General features: G+C 36.6%; 1 protein-coding gene across 4 annotated transcripts in view; it reads left to right on the top strand.

Annotated features, from left to right (window-relative positions):
• The window catches only part of PAX5 (paired box 5), a 356,088-nt gene that overhangs the window by 274,578 nt on the left and 53,784 nt on the right, over window positions 1-27,726 (top strand). For all 4 annotated transcript variants that reach the window (XM_074203322.1, XM_074203324.1, XM_074203323.1 and 1 more), the window contains one exon: window positions 895-996. In XM_074203322.1, coding sequence (XP_074059423.1) covers window positions 895-996 — 102 coding nt within the window. The remainder of the gene's footprint in view (window positions 1-894; window positions 997-27,726) is intronic.

The following is a 27,726-nucleotide window of genomic DNA, read 5'->3' as shown; positions in this document are numbered from 1 at the left end:
TGCACATCTTACATATATATTTCAAAAATATATCATATATGATATTGTAGGATAAATGCATTATATGATTATATATTAAGTATTAACATTATAACAAATATTGATTTTTTGTTATATTTAAATAGTTATAAATAATTATAACATATTAGTTATATATTATAGGTTATAATATATAAATAAATATTAATAAATATATTCATATATATTGATTTTTATATAGTAGATATGTTTATATGTAACATATTTATGTACATATTTGAATATAAGTATCCATAGATGCCAAGCTGGCCAGACCAGTATAAATAATATAAACATAGTTTTATATATATATATGTACACATATATTCATGTGAATTCTACATAACTTAGCTACATATTGTATATATACTATACCTGTCTCATGTAAACATCTAGAAATACATATATAAATATATATATATATATATATATATATATATATATATATATATATATATATACACAGAGGTAAACTTCAGTAGCACCTCACCTTATAGCTGATCAATTTCTATTGCTCAGGTTAATTTTATTTTTATGTTATCAGGATAGGCAAACTTGGAACCTATGACAGAAATAGTAGACTAAAGCTTTTTTTAGAAGTTGGTTCCTTGGATGATGCTCAACATGCATGTTATTTTTTTATTTTGTTTCTCACATTATAATGATTTTCTGGCTTTTTAGCCCAAAGCTTATAAAGAAAAGACTCTTTTCTTCCTGCCAGCCAAGGGTGGGGGCTGGGGGGTGGGGAGCCCACTTTGGAATTCACAGTAAGATATGACAAATGCATGGCCTGTGTTCTGGGTGTTTGGGGAAATGTAAAAACATGTCGAGTTGTTGCAAATGTTCACATGGTGATTTGTTGGTTTGATTCTTCAGGTCGTGATTTGGCAAGCACAACCCTCCCAGGATACCCTCCACACGTCCCCCCTGCTGGACAGGGCAGCTACTCTGCTCCAACTCTGACAGGGATGGTGCCTGGTGAGTTTTCAAAATGCAGCTTTTCTGAGGCAAGCAAAGTGCTTTCTAGTTGTTATATGTGCCGACTGAGAGATGTGTGTGAAAAAAAAAAATCTTCCATATAGTCCAACATAAGCACATGAATATCTGTAAAAAATAATAAAAAAGTAAAAATTGGTATATGAATATTTGCACTAACCTATTTCTACAATGCAATGGTACTTCCTCTACTTCACATTTGCAAGTTTTAGTCTAAGGCACCGATTGGACTTTTTTGCTAAATCTTTTCAAGTCTGTTCAATATATGTCCAATAGGGAGGACTGGAAGTTTTTCCTCTTCTTTGTCTAAATTTTTTAAAAACTGTTTTGGACTTGGTAAAGATTTTTTCAGAGGAGAGAGAGGTTCCTTGGAGTGACCTAAATAAATCTTGTTATTTTCATGATCCATCAATCAATGAACATCTATTAAGCATTTACTATTTTTCAGGTCCTATGCTAAATACTGGGGAGGGATTACAAAAAGAAGCAAAAGATAATCCCTGCCCCCAAGGAGTTTACAATCTAATAGGGGAGACAAATAGAAAGTAATTAACAGAAGGAGGGCACTAGAATTAAGAGAGATTCTTCTTAATGAACCATTCATTCCTTTTGCCACTGACATCCTCCTGCATGATAACAGTTCTGGTAGTTGCCTGCCATTCACATTTCAAAGTTTTTGATAAGAAGGAAACAGCCATCTTTTAGGTCGGGATTGGTGGAAAGGTGGGAATAGCAACAGTGTACAATTTGTGCTACATTGTGGGATCTTTGAAGGCTGAGACCCTGAGCATCCACTTGACTTTCCTAGGTATCAGTTTTCTCAACTGTAAAAGAAGAGGTTTGGCATAGATGCACTATAATTTAATTTCCAGCTCTACTCAATGATCCTATGATGTTATCACTACAGTTACTTTTATATTAACTCTTTTCTCTTTTCTGTCCTCCCCTGAATTTGGGGAAAGAAAATTAGAAGAAAAAATGATGACCCCACATATTTCTCTCTTCATTCTCAATTTTAAAACTACTCAGGAAGAGAAATCATTGTCTACCCCCTCCTGCTTCTACAAATAAGGTTCTTTGTTATTGTTTAGTTGTATCTGACTCTTCACGACCCCTTTTGGGGTTTTCTTGGCAAAGACACTGGGGTGGTTTACCATTTCCTTCTCCAGCTCATTTTACCAATGAGGAAATGGAGGTAAACAGGGTTAAATGACTTTCCCAGGGTCACACAATTAGTGTCTAATGCTGGATTTGAACTCAGATCTTTCTGGCTCTAAGTCTAGTGCTCCATCCACTGAGTCACCTAATTTCCCTAGCTGATAGGGGGTTGGTTTTAGGGAGTATGTTGGGACCCCTTAGAGGATAGGTGTGCCTATTTCCTCACTTGATCGAATGTAAATGCCTTGAGGAAAGGTGCTATTTCATTCTTTGTCTTTGTATCCCCAGAGTTTAGCAAAGTGAGTGGTCTATATAATAGGCACTTAATAAATGCCTTTTGAATTCTTTCTTCCAAAACAGTTATATATCACTGCATTTCAATGTTTGGAGCATCCTTGCCAGGATGATTTTTCAAAATATTCAGTAATTAATAAGATCTTAACATTTATATAGCACTCTATACTTTGCAAAGGTTTTTCCTCATCTATTATTGTGTTCAATTTAAAAATGAATTTTGTGAAATCCAGGGTAATGTAATTGCTGACATTCCTTGTCACTGTTTCTGGCAAAGCTTTTCTTTTCTCTGCATAGAGAGAGCACCTTCACAGCTTGCATGCAGAGGAGGAAAGAGAGAGACTGAGAAAGGGGGAGCAGGCAGAAAGGAGATTCACATCAGTAGCACTGGGTTTTGACACACATACAAGGTGATTCACATTGCCTTCCTGCCATGAACAGAAGCAGGAGCAAGTGGAAAATTTGAAAGACCAGCCAGTGCTCACAAGATTTTCTCAGCTCAGCTTTATAGACACAAAAGGTTGATCTAGTTCAGAGAAGCACCTGAACTTTTTACAGGATTATCCAAACGGAATCTGCACTCTGAACCATTGGAGTTTCTTGCAGCCTTAATTACAGGAAGTATTATAAAAATGACTCTTAAGTTTGACAGAGCCCACATAGTTCTCAGAATATATGAAGGTTCTTTTAACATTAACTGGAGCTACAGGAATTAAAGATTAGAACAAATGCATATTTTTAATGATAAGCCTGCTGTGCCACAGCTGTGTCAGATACTCAAATGCTCTGAATGAGGGTCTTGGTGTCTCTGCACCCCCATGGCAATGAGCCCCTGAAGGAGCTTAAGCACAGGTCTGCAGCTTGGTAAGCAAACACTTTGGCAAGGGATAACCCAGCACACTGCAGGGGTGGGCAGCTGTGTCTTAATGCCCCCTAATGGTGCCACCTATTTTTCACACTTTGGTTTCCATTTTTTTCCAGAGACTTGTTGCTAGAAAGGGTGTATATGTGTATGTATCTATGTGTGAGTGTGTGAATTTGCATGTATATGAGTTTGTGTGTGAGAGAGTATGTGTGTGAATGTGTGCACATGTGTGTATGTGTGTGAGAGAGAGTATGTGTGAGTGTGAATGTGAGTACAGGTGAGAGTATGTATATACGTGTGTGTGTGTAAGTGGATGTGTGGGTGTGAGAGTATGTGTGTGTGTGTGAGAGAGAGTGTGTGACTGTGAACATGTGAAAGTGTACATATGTGAGTGCGTTAGTCTGTCTGTAAGTATGTGAATGTGAGTGTCTGAGTATATGTGTATGTATGTATATGAGTGGCTATGAGAGTATGTGTGTGAGTGTAGCTGAGTATATGTGCCGTGTGTGTATATGTGTGTCTGTGTGTGTATGTGGGGAGTGGTTAATGACTTTACATGGCAATATCCCTTTGTTCCTTGAGAGCAAAAATGATTTCATTTTTGTGTTTGTGTCCCCAGCTTACTTCCTTCAAGCATCTAGCATAGTGTCTGGGACATAGTTCGGTGCTCAAATAAATGCTCATGGTTTGACTTCAATAAGGCACTGATTAGTCAGACATCATCAGATGGCCTTTTCCCAGGATCATAGAGTCAGAACTGAAAGGGATATCAGAGGTGATTTAGTTGAACATTCTCATTTTACAGATGAGGAAACTGAGACATCATAGATTAGGTGTTTTGCTCAAGAGGTGGTTTAAATCGGAGATAATATTAAAAAATTCATGTCCTCTCAGTCCAGAGACAGGGATTTTTTTTCCCTATTCCATAATGCCTCTCTGACACATCTCAAGGTCATTCATTCATTTATCCATCAATAAACATATTAAATGTCTGTCTTTTGTTAGGTATTGTTTTAGGTGCTTAAAGAAAGATGTATAGAAGAATAAAAAAAATCTCATGAAGTCAGATATTCAGAAAGTCTGCTGTGTATATGCCAAGCTTGGGAGCTGCCTAATTTTATCATTTCTATATTCATTCAGTAGACATTTATTAAGTACCTACTATATTCAAAGTATTGTCATAGACAATGAGAGTATAAGAATAGTTACAATTCAGACTCTGTTCTCAAGAAAATAAGCTGTGTATTATATATTTACAATTTGAATATTGACTGAATATATACAGTCTCTTCCCCTCTCCCTCTCTCCCTTTCTCCCTCTCTCTCATTCTTTCTCTCGGATAAAGCAAGAAATAGTATGCAATCCAATTTGCAATTAATATAAAGTTGGGAGAGAGCAACCCCACAGGATGTTAGGATTCAAAAAAGCTTGAAATACAAGACAATTACACTGAATCTTAATAATGATAATTTTTTTGCATCTGGGTTCAAAGAATCAACTTCAAAAAGTATAAAATAAAGGGGGGCATGGCTGGTGCTAGGCATCAAATTTTCTGAAAAAAAGATTTAGGGTTTTTAGTGAACTACAAAATTAATAGGAGTCAAGCATGTCTTGTAATGTGTCAGCTAAAAATGCTAATTTATTCTTAGACTACATTAAGAGGAGAATATGGGTGGTGCTAAGGCCCATTGTATTCTGCCCTGGTCCCACCATATGTGGAGTATTTTATTCAGTTCTGGTTACATTTTAATAAGGACATGGGATAAGTTGGATAGTATCCAGAGAAGACCAATCAGACTGATGAGAAGCCTCAAGATCACATCACATGAGGATAGATTGGAGAAACTGAGAATACTTAACCCAGAAAAGAGAAGACTCAGGGGAGCCATGATAGCAATAGACAAGTATATCAAGCGTGGGCCTGTAGGAAAGTAATCTGACTTTTTCTTCTTGGCCTTTGAGGGACAGAACTAGGAGTAATAGGTAAAGAAGAGGCAAATTAGATTTTATGTAAGCTAGAGTGACCTAGTTAATTCTCCTTGGTTAGTAAGTGGTCATTGACTAATTAGTAGTTAGTAGTCCTAGACTGGTTAATAGTTAGAGTGACCTAAAAGGTAGAGTGACCCATGAGTAGAAAAGTCTGCCTCAGAAGAGTAAGTCCCCCCCCCCCCCCTTTGGAGTTCTTCAGGCAAAAGTGAGGTAACTATTTGTCTTGTTGTTATTCTTCAGTTGTGAACAATACTTTGTGACCTTATTTGATTTTTTTTTGGAAAAGTTACTGAAGTCATTGCTCCAGCTCATTTACAAATGAGGAAACTGAGGCAAACAGGATTAAGTAATTTACCCAGAGTCACACATCTTGTAAGTTATTTGAGGCTGGATTTGAATTTAGTTATTCCTGTTTCCAAGTCTTGTGCTCCACTGTGCTACTGTGCCACTGTACCACCTCACTGTCCAGGGATTTCTTATTGAGCTGAAGGTTGAATTGGATGGTCTCTAAAAACCGTCCTGATTGTGTGAGAGTGTGATGCTTTTTGAGTGATGATAACAGTAGTTTGTGTTCCTTTGGCACTTGACAGTTATAAGTATTATCTCATTTAATCCTTAAATTAAAAACACTGGGAGATAAAGAGAATAACTATGAATTCACCACTTCCAAAGATCCATTATTTTATCCATGTGGGTATTTCCTCTTCTTTTTTTTTTAGGGTTTTTTTTTTGCAAGGCAATGGGGTTAAGTGGCTTACCCAAGGCCACACAGCTAAGGTAATTATTAAGTGTCTGAGGTCAGATTTGAACTCAGGTACTCCTGACTCCAGGGCTGGTGCTCTATCCGCTGCACCACCTAGCCACCCCCAGTATTTCCTCTTCTGACAAAGATCATTCTACATTTTGAAGACAGCTAAACAGACTTCTAGGACCTCCCAAAATTCATCACTTCATGGTCAGTCTTTTGGTGACTGGTACTATAAAGAAAAGATACAGAATATCACCAATTGAGGGATCTAGTAAATAGAGTGCAAAACTTAAGAGTCAGGAACAACTGATTTCAGATCTAGTATTGAACATCCGCTTTATGACTCTGGTCTAGTCTCTAGGCTCTAGCCTCTCTTTCCCTCAGTTCCCCCTTATATAAAAATAGGAATAATAAGAATACTTTCCTTGCAAGATTGTTGTGAGGAAACTGATTTAAAATGTAAACCATTTTACAGACCTTCAATGCTAGTTATTATTATTATTATTATTATTATTATTATTATTGTGGTTGTTGTTATTGTTATTGAAGCATCAGAATAGCATTATATTTGAGAAGTATAATATCATCATTCCCATTTTGAAGAAGAGGAAACTGAAGAGCAGAGACTTGAAAGAAATCAAATATCTAGTAAGTAGTAAGGAATACTCATCTTCCTAAATTCAAATCTGTCATCAGGCACTAATTAGCCATGTGACCCTGGACAAGTCTCTTAACCTCTATTTGCCTTAATCCACTGAGGAAGGAAATGGCAAACCAATTCAGTATCCTTTTCCAAGGAGATCTGGGGCTCAAATGAAGGGCTGTTGACACCTTATTTTTTCTCCTATATGATGTGTTTAAGTACCATAATTACACAGCTAAAGTAGAATACCAATACATTTCTAGTATCTAAGAGATAAATGAATACCTGATTTATGAGTTTTTATTATAGACAATGTTGGGGGTGAGATGGGGGGCAGTAGTATATCTGAATCAATATAAAATGAGCTTTTAAATACAAATATATGTATTGATGCCAAGTAGAAATGGTTTAGGGATTATCTGTTGCTTTGGGTTATACAATCTTTTCTTATGAGTAATAATAGGGACTTAGTTATCTCTTCCCTTTGCAATGTCTTTTTGCCAGATGCTTCAAAAATATCTAGAGAGATGTAGATGATAGACAGGTGCAGAGATTGATAAATGTATGCTGTATCCTCTCTCAGATGTAGTTCTGTCTAATCCTCAGATGGGTGAATTATATATATCAGCCCTCATTAAGGCCAGAGAGGTGATCTACAGATTCTGACATTTTTTTGCTTCATAACTAGATGAAAGTATGCACCTGTCCTATCCATTAAAATCTTGCCTAGATTGGCCTTCCCAGGGCTCACCTAAATTCTTAGATCAGGAGGTACTTGAAAAAGATTTACTGAATGAATGAAAATAAATGAATTTGAATTGCCCTCCTTACTTAGTGTCTGACACATAGTAGGTGTTTAATAAACGGTTATTACTTTCCCCTCTCAAGTCTGAAGATGTCACTAGTGGATTAAGATGAGGATTTCTCAGTTCCAAGTTTTGGATATCTTTCACCCCACTTCTTTATCTCTATCCCCAAATCTTCCTGTATTGAACTAGCAGGTCGGATCCATGAGGAGTTCTCTTTAGTTCTGGAAAAGTTACTAGATAGCTACAGACAAGAAAATATTTCCCCCCCCCATCTTCCTCCTAGTCATAACTTTTGTGAATGTTAGAGGTTCTGTGTCCTTCTTCTAAATCTCTCCATGTCTCAAAATGAGTGGGTACATTTTGAGGAGGGAGTGGATAAAGAAGCTGCTTCTCAGATACCCATATTCCTGTTTCTAGGGATCCCTGGAGGGAAAAATCTTTATCTTAATCCCCCAACTATTGTAGACTTTGGAAGGGTACCTAGTAACTATCATTGTGAGGCTTCTGAATAGTTCAAGAAAATGGGCCCCTCCCCACTCCAAGACCCCACTCAGGGTGTTAACTGCAAGTGACTTTAAGCTCATGTTACAATAAATACAATAAATCTTGAATGCAAGAGTCGTTCACTAGTGTTACATACACATATATCCATGGAATCAGAGAGTACAGAAAGAAAACTAATAACCCAAGCAGAAGTTGCAATGAGATAGTTATTCCACTCTTAAATTATTTGGTAGAAATTATTGAATTGTTCTCATTGTGACAGATGTTAGCTCCAAGTGGTATTGAAAGAACTTAGTGTGGAATAAGCTTCATGACAGACATCCAATTTTCATAAACTTCCTTAGCAGGGTTTTCTTGACAAGAACGGATAAGATACTTCCCTTGCTTAAGAAGCAATGTGACAAAGGGGGAAAAAACATTACATTTAGAACCAAGGAAGTTGAGTTTGAGTTCTAACACTATTCTTTAGCTCCCTGTGTGACCTTAGTCAGATATTATCACCTCTTTGAGATGCTTGGACTAATTTTTCTCTAACAGACTTTTTATGATTTTCTACTTTACTAAAAGGAGTGATAGACAGCAGATTCTTTGAGGTTTTTCCTAGAGGAATTCCTTTGGTAATACCATTGTATATATAATCTTTGTTCTGCCACATGGGGTTAATTTTTACCTCATTAGAAATGCAGCTGAGCAAAATACAAAGGGGCCTTGAAAGTGTTTTACATGGAGCTAGAACAAGGCAAGATGACGTTTGGATGACATGAGGCATGTTCTGCGACAGAAGCATGTGTACTGTGAAGCTTTCCCCCTTTACAATAATGGTGACATGACACACCTTTTCTCAGAAGAAAGAGATTGGTATGGACATCCTCCACTGAACACCCACTCTTGTAATTGCTGAAAATCAATAGGACTCTCTCATCTCCATGTCTTGGCACTGGCTGTGCTCCTTACCTGGATACTCTTGTTCCCCATCTCTGCATATTAAGTTCCCTGGCTTCATTTAAGACTCAACTCAAATAATCCCCACTGTAGGAGACCTCCCTCCCCTCCCCACTGCCCCCCTTCTAAGAATGCCTTTCCTAAATTCTGTAGAAGTCTTGTATATATTCATTTATTTGCAGGACATCTCTTTCCACTAGACTGTGAGCTCCTTGAAGGAGGAACTATTTTTTAGCTTTTTTTTTAATTCCCTGAACTTAAGCTTAATAGGTAGAAAACAGGTTTTTTTTTTGCAAGGCAGTGGGGTTAAGTGACTTGCCCAAGGTCATACAGCTAGGTAATTATTACGTGTTTGAGGCTGAATTTGAACTCAGGCCCTCTTGACTCTAGGGTCCATGCTCTACCCACTCATTGCAAGGTAATAAACTTTTAAAAATATTTAATAATTTTTGTTCATTTCACTTGAATTGCTAAGGTCCTCAGTAAGGAATAACTCTTAAGGTAAGATGAAGGTGATGAGTCTCTGGAAAAAATGAAGAAAACCAATAACACATGGGAGTAAAGGAAGTAATGATGAATTACTACTAACAGACTAATTCACATAAAATCCTAATCCCCATGCAAGTAGCAAAAGAGATCACTGTCCCAAAATAGCAACACACTATTATTGCTTCTACATCATGACTTTCCCCATAATAGTTCAATATATTGAGGGTCAGCATAAGAAATTAAATGAGAATTTTGGGGGAGTTTGGCAGAAGCTTCAGATGATACATGAACCAGCAGATGACACCAAAAAACTTTAGAATCTCAGAAATGCATAAATATATGGTATATATATATTTGTATATATATATATATATATATATATATATATATATATATATATATATATATACAATACCATAAAATGTATGGTATTGTATACTATCAACCCATACAATAAATATTGCAAATACCCCATGAGAGAAAAAGAAAAAATTCAGACTTCTTCTCTGCCAAATAATTTTATGCAATTTTCCAGATTGGGGTGGGCGGCGCTCTACTCCTGAGATGTGGAAGGGCTAACTCCTTAACAAAGTGTTTAGGATGTACCACAATAGACAATAAATTTAGGAAGTATTAATGTATTTGAGTGAAGTTAGGTATTCTAAACCACTGTGCAAGGAGGAAACATGACCATATAAGGCAGAATGCAGAGCAAGACTAGACTCAGTGGAGAAAAAGCAAAATAAACCAATTTTATTGAAGAAAAATATTCATACTAGGAGGGGAAGTCAAGTCCCACTAGAGTGCCCAGTGGGAAGGGGTACCAATATCAGGAGTCAGTAGATTTTTATGAGGTTTTTAAATGAGTGAAGCCCAGGGTCACGCTTCTAGTGATTCTAGTGATTAAAACTATATTTGAACTCAGGTCTTTTTAACTCCAGATTGAACATTATTGACTGCATCATGTAGCAACCTGAGATGGAGAACCTGGACTTGGAGGCTGGTTGATTCATGATGGAAATAGGGGTGAGAGAATGGAATACCTGGAGAATAGGTGTGTTAGTTGATAGTCATACTTCCTGGGGGTTTTCATCCAGTATTGCAGACTTCACTTTGGTTTAGAGACTCAGGAGATTTGAATTTTCCAGGGCTTCTTAGTTTAGTGGGGTAGAGTCTACTGAGGTCTTTTTAGGTAGCCAGTTAATTTCAGGCTCAGTCCAATTTAGAATCTTCTTGTATCTATTTTTGGAGGATAGAAGGTCAGTATTCATTTATTAATTTATCCCTTAGATGAGAGGCTCATGAGCGATTTGGCTTATATTATGCTGTTAAACCCAGCACTATATCACCAGAAATTTGGCCTCCAAGTAATGATTTTTTTTGACCAAGGCAGCATATGAAATAGAAAAAAGTAGAAAATGGCATTCCATTTTTCACAATCCAATTAGGCTTCTGCAGCATTGGCAGAGGAATGATAAGAAAGTGGGCAGAAAGAGCCAAGAACTAGACCATCTCTAAACTTTAACTTCCTTGTTGGCACCCTCGATTTTAAGATCCTTATTCAATGAACACCACCAAGTTGAGGTACCACTGGAACAATCAAAGCACATCCATATTAATATTTATGCAATAAACCAGTCAACAAAGAAGTTGTAGGTAAATGGGAAGGTGGCTGGCCAGTTTTCCTTCAGGAAGTCAATAAAGGAGTTGGCATAATTTATATCATCATGCCACCCAAGGCAATAATAAACTCCATTTTACTGGTCCTTGGTCTTTTTCTTGTAGTGCTTATAATGAGCATAAGCAGACAGTGAGTCAATAAATGTTTATTAAACACCTACTAAGTGTCAATCCCTGCTCTAAAGCTCTGAGGATACAAAAAAAGGCAAAAGACAATTCCTGATCTATAAGACTTCATAATCTGGAGACAATGTGGAAAAAACACATATAAGCTACATACTGAATAAACAAAAAATAATCAACAAAGAAGGCATGCATCTAGTGAACCTTTTATGAAATATGAACCCCTTTCTCTGATGAAATTTAAAGGAGCATTTTCACTGGACATGCCCTTGCAGGACTTTTTAACTAGATCATGAAGGGAAATCTATACTAGGAGCTTGAGAAGTGCTTTGTGGACATGATGCCAGGGAGGGAGATGCCCAACCTACATCCACTATGGAATATAGAAATTACTTGTGTAGAAAGAGCTACCTTTTTCAGCAATTCAAGAGTTCAAAGAACAATTTAGGCAAAAGAGATACATTCTAGATAGAAATGTACACTGACAGCCAGTCACTTGAGGGAAGGACTGATTTAAAGGAATAGGATCCTTATCAGAATGAAACGAGGGCCAGCTATGGATTCAAAACAGAGCAAACCTGGGCAATTGAGACTCTTAGTGTGAAGAGGAACAGAACCTGGAAACTGAGTGAGCAACCCACTGAGCAAGAATGTTTCACCTAAGAGGAACTTAATGAGAAATTGGAAGACAGAAAGGACTCCAGACTTTGCAGTCCAAGGAGTTCTGAACTGCTTTGTATGTGTCTTACAATGTGACTTACTACCATTGTGCTCCAAGTTTGATCTCATTCTTCTCTTGGATTTGTATCTATGAGAAAATGTGCTCATGGTTTATTATCAGAGAAGAGGATTTTTATAGTTACTATTTTTACTATACCACCTGAGTGCTAGTTATTATTTCTATTTACTGATTGTTAATGGTAAGCACATTAGTGGGGGCTTGTAAGTTCCAGTAGCAGGAACCTAAAAGATATCCTAAAAACTCAAGGAGTTTCTACTCATTGGGGGTCCAATCTATGAATGTGTATAAATTGGGGGAGAAACCCAAAGGGAATGTTACAAGAAAGGATAATCGAGGTAAAAAGACACTGTATGAGATTATAGAACAAATCCAATTCAACCTTTTTAAACAAAAAAAGAGATAAAAGTAAAAACAGAAACTTTTCATATTATGCTTTTTTTTACACATTTTGCTTGTTTGGCAATGGAGTTAAGTGACTTGCCCCAGGTCACATAGCTAAGTCAGTATGAAGTATCTAAGACTGGATTTGAACTCTGGTAGTCTTGACTCTAGGACTGGTACTCTATCCACTGCACCACCTAGCTGCTCTCTTATCACACTTTCTTTGAAAAAATTACCTAATATGACACATTTCTTACAAAAATTAAATTCCCTTACCTAATAGAAAACTATGATAAGATAAAAATGAGTTTCAAATATAAAGTCATTAACAAATATTATTGGTGTAGATGTTGGAAAAGAGGTGAGCATATAGAAGCATCAATATGAAATTCAACTAACCAAATGATCCTGAGAACATTGATAAATAAAACAAGATGGAAGAAGGTACTGAATACATATAAAATGGAAAATATCTGTGAGTAACAATCTATCAGGGATGATAATTAAAATGCTATCACTACAATTTTGTTTTGTTCTACTGCCTCGGTACCTGTGGTACTCTCTAAGAAAATAACACTTGTGTTTGAGAAAGTTAGGAAGACTGACAGTACTGGTTGAGTAATTATTATAACAGAAGAGATTTGTTAAAATTTTAAAGGCCCTTATGGATTGATTTAGAGATAGCTGGAAAAAGGAAACTTCACAAAGAATGGAAAAGATCATAGAAAGTACTTTTACAACAAAAATGACAACCAAGATTCTATTAGCACCTGCTGAAGGACCTGTCTGCTTTCCCAAATCTTTGTGAGGATTGTTTATGCATCCAGAGTATCTTTGATGAAAACATGACAAGAAAACAAGCAGATTCTAAAAGTTTTTTTATTGCAGATCACATATTTTTATCACAAAATAGACATGTAAGATATAACAGTTACTATTGCTTATTGATTTTTTAAAATCTTGATTCAATAGAACAAAATGTACTGAGGGGGGATCTTCCTTCATAGCAATATTTCCTATCTCTACATCAATATTATATGAGATTGGGGTAGCTAGGTAGCACAGTGGATAGAGCACTGGCCCTGCAGTCAAGACTACCTGAGTTCAAATCCAGCCTCAGTCACTTAATAATTACCTAGCTGAGTGGCCTTGGGCAAGCCACTTAACCCCATTTGCCTTGCAAAAAACTAAAAAAAAAAGATTATACAAAATCCTTGAAAGATGTTTAGGATCATCACCAAAAAAGTGTAAAAGTTAGGGGATGTGTTTATCTAAGGTAAGGAATATGTATCCCATTGGCATTTTAGTGAAAGAATATAGATCCCTCATAATAATGTTTTTAAAATACATAAAACAAATTGCATAAAAATTAAAGGAAACCAAAATTTAGTGAAAATAAGGATGCTGTTAGGTTCCCCCATTTCAAACTTCATGGACTTTCTGAAATCTATCCCTATACTTCCCCACCTACTCTCAACCTACTAAGAGGTTTCCCAGATTAAGAACCCCTGATGTAAGATGTTCATTAGTGGAATGAAAGATATTCTATAAAAAATCCAACAAAGGATTACCTATTGATGATGAGTTTCCACAAATATTCTTATTAACAAATATCAGTTGTACAGACCTCTAGGACACCATGGAGCATTCTCAAATAGCATCCCCAATAATGGATAACAGATTAATCTAGCCAATCACTTGAGGAAAATAAAGTGAAAGAAAAAATTGTATTGCTCATGCTATCATCACTGTACACATCTTTAATAGATATTGCAGATGTAGAAAGTACTGAGTCTATAATTGAGTACAAAGATCCGGCAGGATTACATTTGGAACATTAAATGCTCAGGGGTGTCAATGGCCCTAATGAAAAGCTTTAATATATAATAAAGTCTCATGTTCACCCAGATTAAAAGCTAATAATTAACAGTTAAATTCAAATCAAGAAATACTTAAAAATAGAGGCAGCTAAGAGGCACAGTGGCCCTGGACTCAGGTGAACCTGAGTTCAAATCTGTCTTCAGATACTTAATTACCTATCTGTGTGACCTTGGGCAAGTCACATAACCCCAATGACTTGCAAAAAAAAAAAAGAAACATCTAAATGACTTTTATGTGTTTAGGTGATGTTCTCTAGTCTTCCTTCCCTTTTTCTACCTACAGGAACTTGGAGTCTGCCTTTGTGACACTAGGCTCTAAAATAAATCCCATCTTTGTAGAACCAGTTTTTCTAGTGATGTTATCTGGCTACTGATGGAAAAACATTAGTCAGAACAGTCAAAATCAAAAGCACCTTCAGTCACTGTGAAAAGATGCATGGAGGGTTTCAGTCTTTGGTCCCTTAATTCAATGACACAATGAACCAGCAAAGCATTCAAAATCCCTGAAACTTAGACTTAGATTTTAGAAAAAGAGAATTCCTAAGACATTGTTATACAGAGTGTAAAAATTTTGTGCTAATGAGGCCCCAGAAATAGTCTTGCTGTCATTAAAAATGTGAGTAACCAAGAAGAGAGGAACTCATAGTTGGGGTTTGGATACCTCTGAATTGGGCAATGTTTCAATGTGCTTTTAGCCTTCTTGGTACCACGATAATTTCAGGAAATATCTTAAAGCACTGATCGAGATGTTCACTTAGATTCACATCAGGGAATATGTTTGTGCCCTTTATTTCTCCTTTTAATTACTTTGATGACATTAATACTATTATTATTTATCGAGAACATTTTATTTATAAGGAGATTTATAGGCTTTCTTCATAGTTATTACTTTACAACTGTCCTGGGAAGTAAGCTAACATGCCTTTCACAGTTGAGAAAATTGAACCCCATTAAAGTAAAGAGACTTTTGTTTAACACAAGAAGGCCCTAGATTTAGAGTCAGGAAATTGGGTTCTAGTATTGGTCTTGCCATTTAACAATATTGTGACTTCTATGTGTTTCTTAAAATTCCTTAAACCTCTGTTTCTTCACTTGTTGATTAATATTAAATTCATATTAAACAATCATAATATAAATATAATAAATTAACAAACATTTATTAAATGCTACTCTATTCTAGATGTTATTCAAGGTGTTGGGGATAGAAAGACAAAAATGAAACATTCTCTGCCCTCAAATAACTCACATTATATCGGGAGGCATATTATGTACATTTATAAATATATAATAGAATAAATTCAAAGAAAATACAAGATAGCTTAGAAAGTGAGGACACGGGGCAGCTAGGTGGTACAGTGGATAGAGCACAGGCCCTGAAGTCAGAAGTACCTGAGTTTAAATCCTGCCTAAGACACTTAATAATTACCTATCTGTGTGGCCTTGGGTAAGCCACTTAACCCTATTGCCCTGCAAAAACCTAAAAAGAAAAAGAAAAAGAAAAGAAAGTGAGGACACTAGAAGCTGTAGGGATGAGGAAGATCTTTCAATAAAAGGGGAACTCAGTTAAGTTTTGAAGGCAGTAAATAGTTTCATGAGGTAAAGGTGAAACAGAAATAAATATGTTCCAGTCATGACAGTGATGGTTGAGGGTAGAAAGGAAGGAAACACAAAGGCAGAAAGGGAGGAGGAAAATATCAGATATAAACAACAAAAAAGCTAGTTCGTCTAGACTGCAAAGTACATGAAGGGATAAATTGTATACTTAGTCTAGAAAGCTAGGTTTGAATTAGATTCTAAATGTCAAAGGAGCTTTCATTTTATCCTTACAGGTAAGTGGGAATCACTGAAACATTGAGTAGAAGAATAATATGATCAGGTTTATGTTTAAGGAAGCTCATTTTGGTAACAGTGTGGAATATGGACTGCAGAATAGAGAAAATTGAATGAGGAAGACTAAATAGAATCCCATTGAAACAGTCCAAGCAGTAGAGAATAAGGGCATGGTGAATATATGAGTAGGGAGAAGTTGGATGTATGAGATGCTGTAGATCTAGAAACAAGACAATTTGACAAGTAATTGGATATGTGGGATAAGAGATTGAAAGTTTGGTGATGCTTGAGATAAGAATAGAGAAGTTTGGAAAAGAGAGAGATGAGTTTTGTGAGAGAGAACATGAGTCATATTTTAGACATTCTGAGTTTGGGATGTCTCTAGGTTATCTAATTTGAGATTTCTGAAAAGTTTTTTTAGCAATATATTACTGAATTCAGGAGAGAGACCGTATGTTCACATTTAGAAGTTATCTGTATAGATATGATAACTAAAACAATGTTCACTCATGAGATCACCATTGGAGAAAGTGTAGCAGCAGAAGAGAACCCAGGACAGAGCACTCAAAATTAAGGAGCATGATATAATGAACCAATGAAAAGTGACTGAGAAAGAGTTAGGTAACCATAGAAAGAGGACCAAAAAAAAGAACAAAATCACAAAAACTATCTTCTCCAGGGGGAAGAGAGTGATCAAAAATATCAAAAACTGCAGAGAGATGAAGGCAAATGAGGATTGAGAAGAGGCTATAGAATTTTACTATTCAGAAATCATTGGTAACTTTGAAGAGAATAGTTTTAGTTAAGAAATGATTTTGGAAACCAGATTGAAAAGGGTTGAGAGGTGACAGGAGAGAAAATGGAGCCAATATGTAAAGATAGTTTTTGGTTTTTTTTTTCCCTAGGAGTTTATCTGTAAATAGGAAAAGAGATAGAGTATGGAAGGTTGAGGAGATGATAGGATATACTATTCAGGATGCAGAAATTTGGTGTTTGAAAAATAGCAATGAAGAAACCAATTTAAAGAGTGAGATTGAAGATCAACAAGGGAGCACAATTGAAAGCATTTGTTTAATGCTTACTATTTGCCAAGCAAAGGATTTGTCAAGGAAAGTTAACAGGGAAAATCGAAGGGCCACAAGGACCTGGGGAAAAACAGGGGCCTAGCAAGAGGATAGTGGGTTCAAAGTTCAAGAGGAATGGACTCTGGTATACCTCCAACAAAGATGAGGATATAAAGGTCAGGATTCAACTGACAGAATGACATCTGTACTTGGTGGGAACTGGGCACTTGGGCTATGAGGAGTGGATTAGGGAAGGGATATATCTGAGGTTTTCCTTAGTGGTATCTCCTATTCAGCACTGGTCTGTCTTATGGATTGTTCAAAGATAGGAAAGTTGATAGTAGCTGGTCTGTAGTCAAGTTGCCCGTTGTAGGGATGGTTGTAGTGGCAAGCAGCTGGAGAAGGGGAAAATCTGGATGATATCAAAAACATATGTAGAGGGGTGAATTTTGGGGGGAAGATAACTGAAGGAAGAGAGAATTAGCAAAGATATCAATGAATTTTGAGAGACTGAGAAAGGGAGAAAATGGAAACCAGTGATTTCTCAGCAATGGATGAGACAAGGTACTTAACTGAGATGTAGTAGAAGAATGATGGTTTGGAAGACCTAAGGAGAAGAGGAAATGTTTAGAACAATCTTTGAGGGAATAAGATAGAAAATCATATTAGGAGGATATAAATCCTTTTACTGTTAGCCCTCAGGGTTGTTGTGAGGGAAGTAATCAGTGAACTTTAAAGTACTGCATAAAGGTAAGTTGTTATAATTCATAGGATTGTTAAAGCTGAAAATTGACTTTTGCTTGAATTAGATCAGTTCCTTAACTATTAATTTTGCTGTAGCCCATATCAAAGATTAAGGTCAGTTGATTCATGTATTTTGCACTATCATTTGTGAATTCCAGGGAATTCTGGTTTCAAGGGTTAGAGTTAATTCCCACATTACAGAATAAGCAAGTGATACCAAAGTCTTTTCTTTATATAGTTTTTGTGTTTTGGGAAACAAAAATCTTTCCTTCTCCTTCTTTAATTCATCCTCATTATTACTATCAGAATAATTTTTAGAAAGCACAAAGTTTATCATATCACTTTTCTGCTTAGAAAGTATCAATGACTCTCCTTTGCTTCTAGGCAATAATATAAATCCTTAGCCTAGAATTTAAGGTCCTTCACAATCTGACTCCTTTATTTCGTAGTATTCCCCATTACATACTTTAAACTTCAGTCAAGGGACAGCTACCTGGCATAGTGATAGAGCAGCAGCCCTGGAGTCTGGAGAACCTTAGTTCATATCAGGTTTCAGACACTTAATAATTTCCTAGCTGTGTATCCTTGGGCAAGTCACTTAACCCTATTACCTTACCAAAAAATTTCAGCCAAACTAGAATACTTGCTGATATTTCTGAACTCGATGTAATACTGAATTGAAGCCTAGAATATATGTGCATATACCTCTTCTTATTGGTATATAGAATTATGATTTTTAATACAGCACACCTATATGAAGAGAAGAGTTTAAGAGCTTGGAGGGCAAGAAGCATTTGCCAGCCTTCCTGATTTGAGAAGGACAAAGGAGAGTCATGGTTCTACATTCCTGGGAGAAAGTGAGAAGACTTTGAAAGGTAGATAGGTAGGAGGAACCTGATTCCTTAATATGTCTGCTTTAAAAAGTCTTTTTTCTTTTTCCCAGGAATCAATAGCCAGGCATGTTCTTTCTCAAAGCAGAAAGAAAACTCTTTCAATCTTCTCAATATGTGGAGTTGTCAGCATTAAGTCATCATTCTTTTCACCAATGAGTCTCATTAAAATGTTTCAGGATTGAACTCAAGATTTCATTGGCATTCCAAATCCTACCTCCATGTGTTCATGTCTATTACCTCGAATACTCTCTTTAATCTCCATATTTCTGAATCTTGTCTTTCTTCAAGGTGCAATGGATAGAGCATTGGTCTTAGTCAAGAGGACAAGAGTTCAAATCAAACCTCAGACACTTAATACTAGCTTTGTGACCTTGGGCAAGTCATTTAACCCTGATTGTTTTGCATCCAGGGCCATGTCCAGTTTTCTTGATTCACATCTGCCCACTGGACCCAGATGACCGGGAGAAAGTGAGGCTACTGACTAAGCACAGTACCCCCTCACTCAAATACAATTCACCTGCTTGTCATGGTGTCATCTCCCTGGTATCATGGTCTTCTTCAAGAATGAAGGACAAATATCACTATCATATCATCTTTCAAGGCTACCCTGGAGGGTTCTACCTTTTCCATGAAATCTTCTTTGATTCCCCATTCAATACATCCTGTTTCCTCTTAAAATAACTTTGGCTTTACTTATCTGTGTACATGTTATGCTCTTTCAGGTAATAAATAAATAAACTCCTCGAGGGGAGGGATTATTTTATTTTTATCTTTGTAGGGCCAGATCCTAGCAGAGTTCCTTTCATATTTTTTTCATTTTATTCTAACATCTGTGATTTCAGCCATATGAAGAGTTCTCAATATGGAAACTCCTTTTACCAATGTAGATTGAAACTTATAGTCTTAGATATTTGCCTTTGGTACCAACTGGTAAAACAACCTTCCTTTCTTTCCTTTCTCTTCCTTTGTCACAGAGTTAATATATGTTAAAGGGCAGGAATTGAGACAAGGTATTCATTCCCTACTTGAAGGTGCCAACCTTCCATCCATTATACTGCTAGTCAAGAATGAATGAATGAATAAGCATTTATTAAGCACTATGCTAAGTTCTGGGGATATAAATGTAATCAATCCTTGTCCTCAATGAGAATATATTCTAATGGAGGAAGATGACATATAAAAGGAAGCTAGAAAGTGGGAAGAGTGGATGGAACATGTGCAGGCACTAGGTCTGGAAATGTCCAGAAAGTGATGATGTGGTTGCTTAGTTTTGAGGAAAGCTACAGTCAAAGTTCATGTGTCAGAGTCCAGGATCTGAGGAGGAGAGTCCAAAGAAAGATGGCCATAGTAGAAACTATAACACCTTACACATAGTAATACTGAATAAATGTTTCTTGATTTGAATTGAAATGATCTTTAATAAATCTAAATCTATACAAAAGCTTTGTTACCATGGGACTATTGTATATTATAACTTTCCATTTCTTTGAACCTCTAGCTAACAAATTGTTTTGTAGTCTTGACTTTTTACTGGGAATGACTGAAAGAGATCTCCAAATGTTGTCATTAAGTCCTATTTAACTACTGCCTCTTATTCTGAGAATTTATTTTTATTTTGAACCAGAGCACCATATAGTACCTTGCCAGTTCTGTGAAATGCCTTTTAATCCCTGAAGCATTAGCTGTGGGGATAGTGAACAATTTGAACTTAGATCTTTGGGTTCAAACAGAATGTTTCTCCAAATGGATCTTAGTAGATGTTTATGCCCCTCCCCCATTTTAGTTTAATCTTTAAAAAAAAAAACTCACAGTGAAAAGAGCACAATGTATTCTGTTAGCTCTAGGTAACAAGAACGGCAATTAACTTCCTTTGCATTTCCCCCTGACCTTTTAATTGGTTTCCAGAGCCAACACAGTTTTGTAGCCTAGGAAAAGGACCATTTGGAAATGGTCCTAGGGCACCAGGGAAAGGACACACTAGATTTTGGATTAGAAAACAACACCCACTGGGTTTGTAGTATTCCACACAGCAACCCGTTCATTGGAAAGGACTTGAGTCACGTAATTGAATTGGAATATTGCTGTGCTGAAAGAATCACTCTCACTCATTTAAATATTTGTTATGGTTCTTGTGTTTGAAAATGCTCAGACAATGGCCCTTGTTACCCTCTGTTTTATTTATTTATTTTTTCACTTTTCCCTTCTTCCCTTCTCTGGGGACTCAGCTCTTGGCCTCATCCCTCATGTTTTCCCTTTCACTTGACTGTCATTCTCATTGTCCTCCTGGGGCCTTGAACGGAGGGTGACAGGAAAGGGTAGACGGTCCGGGATAGTGATGCTGAAAATATAGTCATTAATGGGACTCTCGAAACCCAGATGTCCTTTCTGAACACCGGTAATTTGTTTTTAATGAAAAACCATGCAGTGACCCTGAACAAATGAATTTTCTTTATAAGAAGTCTATGTGCAATTATCCAAGTAAAGGACCTCGAAACAGTTAGATCCAAAACCTGGATAGAAAGAAAGAAGAAAGGTAGGAAGGGGGTGGGAGGAAGAAAGACAGAGATAGAGACAAACAGAGAGAGGTAAGAAAATGAGAGACAGAGAGATAGACTGATAGACAGAAAAACAGAGACAAAGTGAGAGAGGGGAAGGGAGGAGAAAGGGTGAGAATTGCATTATTTTCTTTTGTCTAAAAAAAGGCAATCTTACATTAGAAACACTTTATAGACTATCCCACCAAAACAAAATGCAAAATTGCCATCATCGTTTTTGTTCACAATAGCAGTGGGTATATAGAGCAATAAAAGGACACAAGTTAGTATGGATTAAAAAGAAAGGATTAAGTCAGTGTGGTTTGCCTTCTGAAAATTCTAATTTTATAGAGCCTTTATAAAACAAGGAGTAGGACCAGGTGACCTTTCAGGTCCTTCTTGCTTTATAAACTATGATTCTTTATATAGGATGGCATTGTTGATATTGCAATGGAAAGAAAAGTACAGCAATGAATAAATTGAAAATGCAATTCTTCTTAACTAGAGATTAGTACATATGATGTTTAAATGAAAACAAATTTTCCTTCTTGAGGATGCAGCATAGTATAATATATTGAGAACTGATCTCAGAGTGAGGAAAGTCTGAACTCAGGTCTCACCTCTGACATATAATGGCTGTGTATCCTTGAGCAAGTGGCTTCCTCTCTGACTCTTGTAGACACCTCTAAGATTGTAGGTTGCAAAGATGTTGATAGAAGATGTGAACAAGAATTTATTTAGCACCTACTATGAACCATGACCTGTAATAAGTGCTTTATAAACATTATCTCATTTAATCCCTCCAATAGCCCTAACTTCCCTTTTAAGGTCGAAGACACTGAGGCAAGCAGATTTGGAAGTTTTCTCACCTGGGAATTGCTAATATCAATGAAATCCCACTTTCAGTCTTAATTTCTATCTAAAATTTCCTTTTTGCTTCAAAAAGCTTACCCCCGGATAATGTCTTGTGTTTGCTTTGTTCTTGCCAAAGCCCTTTCAGTGACTGGGGCTGAATGTAGGCTTAGTTTTTTACAATCTTCCAGCAGGCTCAGAGAAGATACATAAAACCGATTGAACATCAAAGGAAGTAGATAGTAATTAACAATGGGGAGAAGCAAAGGACATGTGTAAATGAGAAATAGGAAAGATAAGAGGAAGCTTGAAAAACTTTTTATGTGACTAACATGCAGGAAACAGGGACAATTTCCCTTTTTACATCCCTGAAAACAAAAGATACAAGTATTGGATTTCTAATTTCAAAAAGGGCAATATTTCACAAAATTAGTTTTGCAATGCCCACTGCCAATTGCTTTGTAAAAGTGATGCCTCTGGACTTTTCTATTTGCATTTGTACTATTTAAACTACAGCAAACAACAGCACAAACTGGTGTCTCCAAATATATTCTGCCTCATGCTAAAGGGACTAATTGTTGGATTGAGGAAACTTAATCACAGAAGGCTTTACTTACAGTTATTCATGTTATATCCTGAAATATTGGTCCTGTCCTTATTCTTGCCAAAGGGAAAGATTATTATAAAATTCATTGAGCCTACCTCCTTTCTTTTGTGGATACCACTCAGAGAACTAATTTTCCCTATGAAGAAAAGAATTTTACATCTAGAAAAGACAGTAAAAAAAATTATTTGATACAATTTCCACATCTAACAAATAGGAACATTGATGCCTAAAGAAACCAGGGAACTTGCCCAAGGTCACACAGCTAGTTAGTGGCAGAGCCAGGTACAGTTTCATGATGCTGACTTCAATATTCTTTCCATTATGTTACACTGGTGGAAAACGTTTTTCCTCTCTGTAGTTGCTTTGTTTTGTTGGCTGTTATAACTACAGACCAATACTAAATAAAGTACTACTGAGTCTAGAATCAAGAAAATCTGAATTCAAATTTCCTGGGCAAGTCATTTAACCTCATTCATTCTCAGTTTCCTCAGCTGACAAATGGGAATAATAATAGCAACTGTCTCTTAGAGTTGTAAGAATCTAATGAGATAACATATGTAAAGTACTTGTGCATCTAAAAATACTATATAAATGCTAGCTATTAATATTACTAATAAACACCAAAAGCAAACATTAATTTATCTTCTGAATTCAGATGCCTATTTTCCTAGCCTAAACAAATATATATATATGTATATATATATATATATGCCCATTTTGAGCCCAAGTCCTTCCCATTCTTTAGAACCTATGTTGAGTTGTGGTGATTTAAACAGTTATTGTGTTTAAAATCTGGGCCAAGTTTCACACTTGCTTTCCCTTGGTTACCCTAAAAATAAGTATTTTTTTTCCTTTGGGAGAGACATCTCTGAACTAAGGATGGGAAAAAAATCATAGAACCTCAGCACTGAGGGAGTCTTAGAAGTCACCTATTCAAATAGGCACCTCTGGTTCAATTCATTTCTAAGTAAATCATAAATATTTATTAACTGAAAGGAAGAATAGTATCAAGGATAAGGAAGTGGATTTGAAATCAGGATGATCTGCATTTAAATCCTTAGACATTTACTAGCAGTGTGACTGATTTAACCTCTCTGTGACTCAGTTTCCTCATCTATAAAATGAGGGAAGTGGATTTGATGGCACCTTAGAGCACTTCCAGCTCTAAATCTATGATCCTAATGTTCTACTGTGTACCACACATTGTCCTAGAGGGCTTTAGTGGTTTGGGGGAGAATACTATGTTCGCAAAAAAGCAAATATAAAAGATGCACAAAGTAGGGTCAGCAATAAGAATTAACTTAATTAACAACCCTAAGAATTAGAATAGACCTTTTGTGGGAGGATGTACTTCAAAGGGATAAGGGCTCAGAGTCAAAAAAAGGGAAATTATTTCAGACATGACACAGGAAACAAGGATCCTACCTAATGACACAAGCACCTAAGGGATACAGGAGATAGACTTCTAGACAGAATTAAGGTTCTAATCCTGTCCGAACCACTTACTAACTTGTGACCCTGGGCAAGTCACTTACATTTTCTTAGACTCTGTTTTCTCATCTGGAAAATGGGATGATAATGGTACCTACTTCACAGCATTATTGAGAAGACCATAAGAAATAATGTATATAAAATACAATACTTTGCAAATCTTAAAATACTATGCTTTGTTGTTGTTATTGTTGTTATTATTACTTCCCCCAAATGGTCATCCCTTGATGGAAGAAGACCAGAGAAGGGCAGTCTACTACCTTCTGAAATAGATTATTCCACTCTTGTACAGGTCTAATTGTTAGGAAATATTTTTTTTTCAACAAGTCAAAATCTCTTTCTAACTTTTATACACTGTCCCTGACTCTGCCCTCATATCTAAATAGAATTAGATGAGGATTATCTTTCCAATTCTGTTTTGTTTTCAGTCATTTCAGTTGTGTTCAACTCTTTGTGACCCTTTTGGGGGTTTTCTCAACAAAAATACTGGAATAGTTTGCCACTGCCAGATGAGGAAACTGAGACAAACAAGGTTAAGTCACTCATTCAGGGTCACACATCTAGCGAGTGCCTGGGGCTGGATTTGAACTCAGGTCTTCCTGATTTTAGCCCTGACTCTTTATCCACTGAGCCATTTAACTGCCCAATTTCTTTTAGGGAGTCTCAGGTCAACTTAAGACCAGTGAAATCAGGTGTGCTGTTATTGTTTTTCTTTAAATCTACTTTTCATATTCCTTGCAAACCATATTTTTAAAATGCAGGAGACAAGTAGATTGTCATAATATTATTACAATTCTCTCATATTCTACTTTGCTTTAGAAGTTGCCAGATTTCTGAAGAAATAAGGAAGTAAAATCAGTTCCATTTCATCGCAGCAAGCCCCAAAAGATGTTCAAAGTAGAGAAGGGGGTTGTCTTTATAAGGTAAAAATTAGAAAGTTTCTTTATTATTTGAATAAAATGAACATCTGTGACTTTTGAGCTCCTCTATAAATTTGGAATATTTCAAGCTTCTTGCATCCATCTCGAGTTACTCTTTTGGACTTTTAGAATGGATCATATCAAACTGTAGGCTTTGTTATAAAATGTTAAAACCTGTAGCTAGTCCCACAGATTAGCCTTAGATAAAGAATGTTTCAAAATAAAGTCATTTTCCTATATTGTGAGATGAGTCAGTTTTTTTTTTTCCTCACACAAGGTATCACAGAATGATTTGATAGGAAAGGACTTTAAGATCTTTTAAAAATATGTCTGGTTGATTCCATTTTTATAACACAGTCATTCTAGCCCATGTCTACCCCTTGCAGCAAAGAAAAAAAATAGTTAAGGAAAACCAACTAATATAATGAAAATGTCTAAAAGAGTATGCTACATGTATCCATAGATTGCCAACTCCACCTAAGAAGGAAGGTATTTCACATTTGTTTTTTAGAGGCTAAGATTGGTTATTACAGTTACTCAGCACTTGGCTTTATATTAGTCAGATCATGCCATTTTATAAAGGAGAAAATTGAGGCCCAGAGTAGAGAAGTAATTTGCCTCAGGTCACAGAACCCAGCAAGTGGCATGACAGAACTCAGATCAGGGGTCTTCTGGCTCTTTCTGTCATATCAGAGTGCCTCAGGTTTGAGTGTATTCCAGACCATGCTTCCAGAAACAGACTTTTTAATCATAAAAATAACCCAGAAAAAATTGGTACAAATTGTGATTTAACCAGTGTGCATATTTATACTCATAAATTTGTTGAGGTAGTGCCATTTGGCAATGAGCTCTTGTGAGCAGCCCCTAAATTAATTAAAACACAAATAAGTCAATGGTGTGGATTCTCTACTGATTTATGTCCTGTGTAAGACTGAGAGAGTGAGGAGGGATTGCTTTGTATCTCTAGTTCCTGGCAAAGTATGGGGGCTCAGAGAAGGTACTAATTTATTAAGTGTTTGCTCAGTTAGATTATTGGATCTAGCTTTTGAAACTTCCCTTTTTCAAAATGTGGATTAAACCAATATGGATCTGGTGGTTTGTAAAACTGCGTTATTTTTTCCCCTACATTGACTGATAAGTCATTTAAATTTTTTTTGTTTTTATAATTTAGAAGTTGTGAGAGTGGGAAGGACCATCCCTCCAAAAAGGGGAAAAAATAACTGGCTTCTGTCTAATGCAACCTCTAAGCAATTTAACCCAGACAGTGCTGTTCTCCTTACCCATCCCTTATACAGTACAGTAGGGGAATTTCCAGTACCCTATGTCAGAATGATTTTTCCCCCTCTTCCCTCCCTGGCTTAGCCCTTCCTCCTTGTTTTAAAGTGAAACATTATGCACATCTAAATATAAGTAAGCAAGGCAAAGTGTGTATAAACAAAAGCCTCCATATTTAGAAGTGGGGAGGAGCAGAAAAACATATTGTATTGCTCCACTCTTTGGAAATTTCTATGCATTTGTAATAACAAAATTACCATAATTTGCTCGTTAACGCAGCTAGATCAGTCAAGCATTGTTCCAAACATGGGGAGGCTGTTTCTCACTCTGGGTCTGCCAGTGAGTTAAGCACGGTGAAAATTAGCATGCAAATGGTCCTAATTCGGCAGGCGAGCTGTCAGATTCACATTCAGCCGCTTGTTTCATTTGAAATCCCTGACAGGAGCGGCTTAGGCAATCCCACCCTCAAGTAGTTCCAGCCAGAAAGAGGCACCAAGGGGCCACTTGCTGAGTGACAGTTTGGCTAGTTTCAGTCAAATAAATCAGTCACGTCAACTGGTGACTGGGGTGGGGGTAGGGGGAGTGGAGGAAGGGGGGGCCCTTTTCCTCTGGGCCCCACCACCTCCAAACTTTCTGTAGCCCATCAAAAGCTGGGAGTGAGGTCTCTAGGTTTCCTTTCTACTGATTTTTGAAAGTGAGGGGTTGGGGAGAATAGCAAGGAGATAGATGATAGCTAGGGCAAGAGATCGAGAGATGTACATATCTGGATAGAGTTTTCATATAAATCGTCCTATTTAGACATTTTTTTTAAGTTAAACTACTTTGACTGTGAAAGGGCTTTCTCGATGTTTAATAGTGATGATTGGATGGGGGTTGGTTGATGTTTATGGTCCTATTTCCTCATAGTGGCAGTGAACTCAGTTGGAACCCACCTAATCAGAACAGGCCTCCACTGAAAAGACCTTTATCAAAATAAGTTGATGAGAGGCAGTCATGGAAGCTGACCCAGGAGTTAGAAAGACCAGAAGATTGATTGCCTGCTCTGCTACATACTGCTGTGTGACATGGGATACACCAACTAACCTCTCAGTGTCCCAGGGTCAACCTGCATCATTGGAGGGAGTTTCCTTACTTGGGATTGAAATCAGAGTTCCTTATTGATTTTGACTGCCATTCCCCTATGCTCTTCCTTAGAACAAAGAAGATAGCCAGTTTTTTAGCCCTATTTTTTTGGCTAGGTGAGAAAAGAGATACT

The sequence above is a fragment of the Macrotis lagotis genome, chromosome X (genome assembly GCF_037893015.1).
Source record: "Macrotis lagotis isolate mMagLag1 chromosome X, bilby.v1.9.chrom.fasta, whole genome shotgun sequence".
NCBI classification, from domain to species: domain Eukaryota; kingdom Metazoa; phylum Chordata; class Mammalia; order Peramelemorphia; family Peramelidae; genus Macrotis; species Macrotis lagotis.
This window is presented reverse-complemented; position numbering and strand designations above follow the sequence as displayed.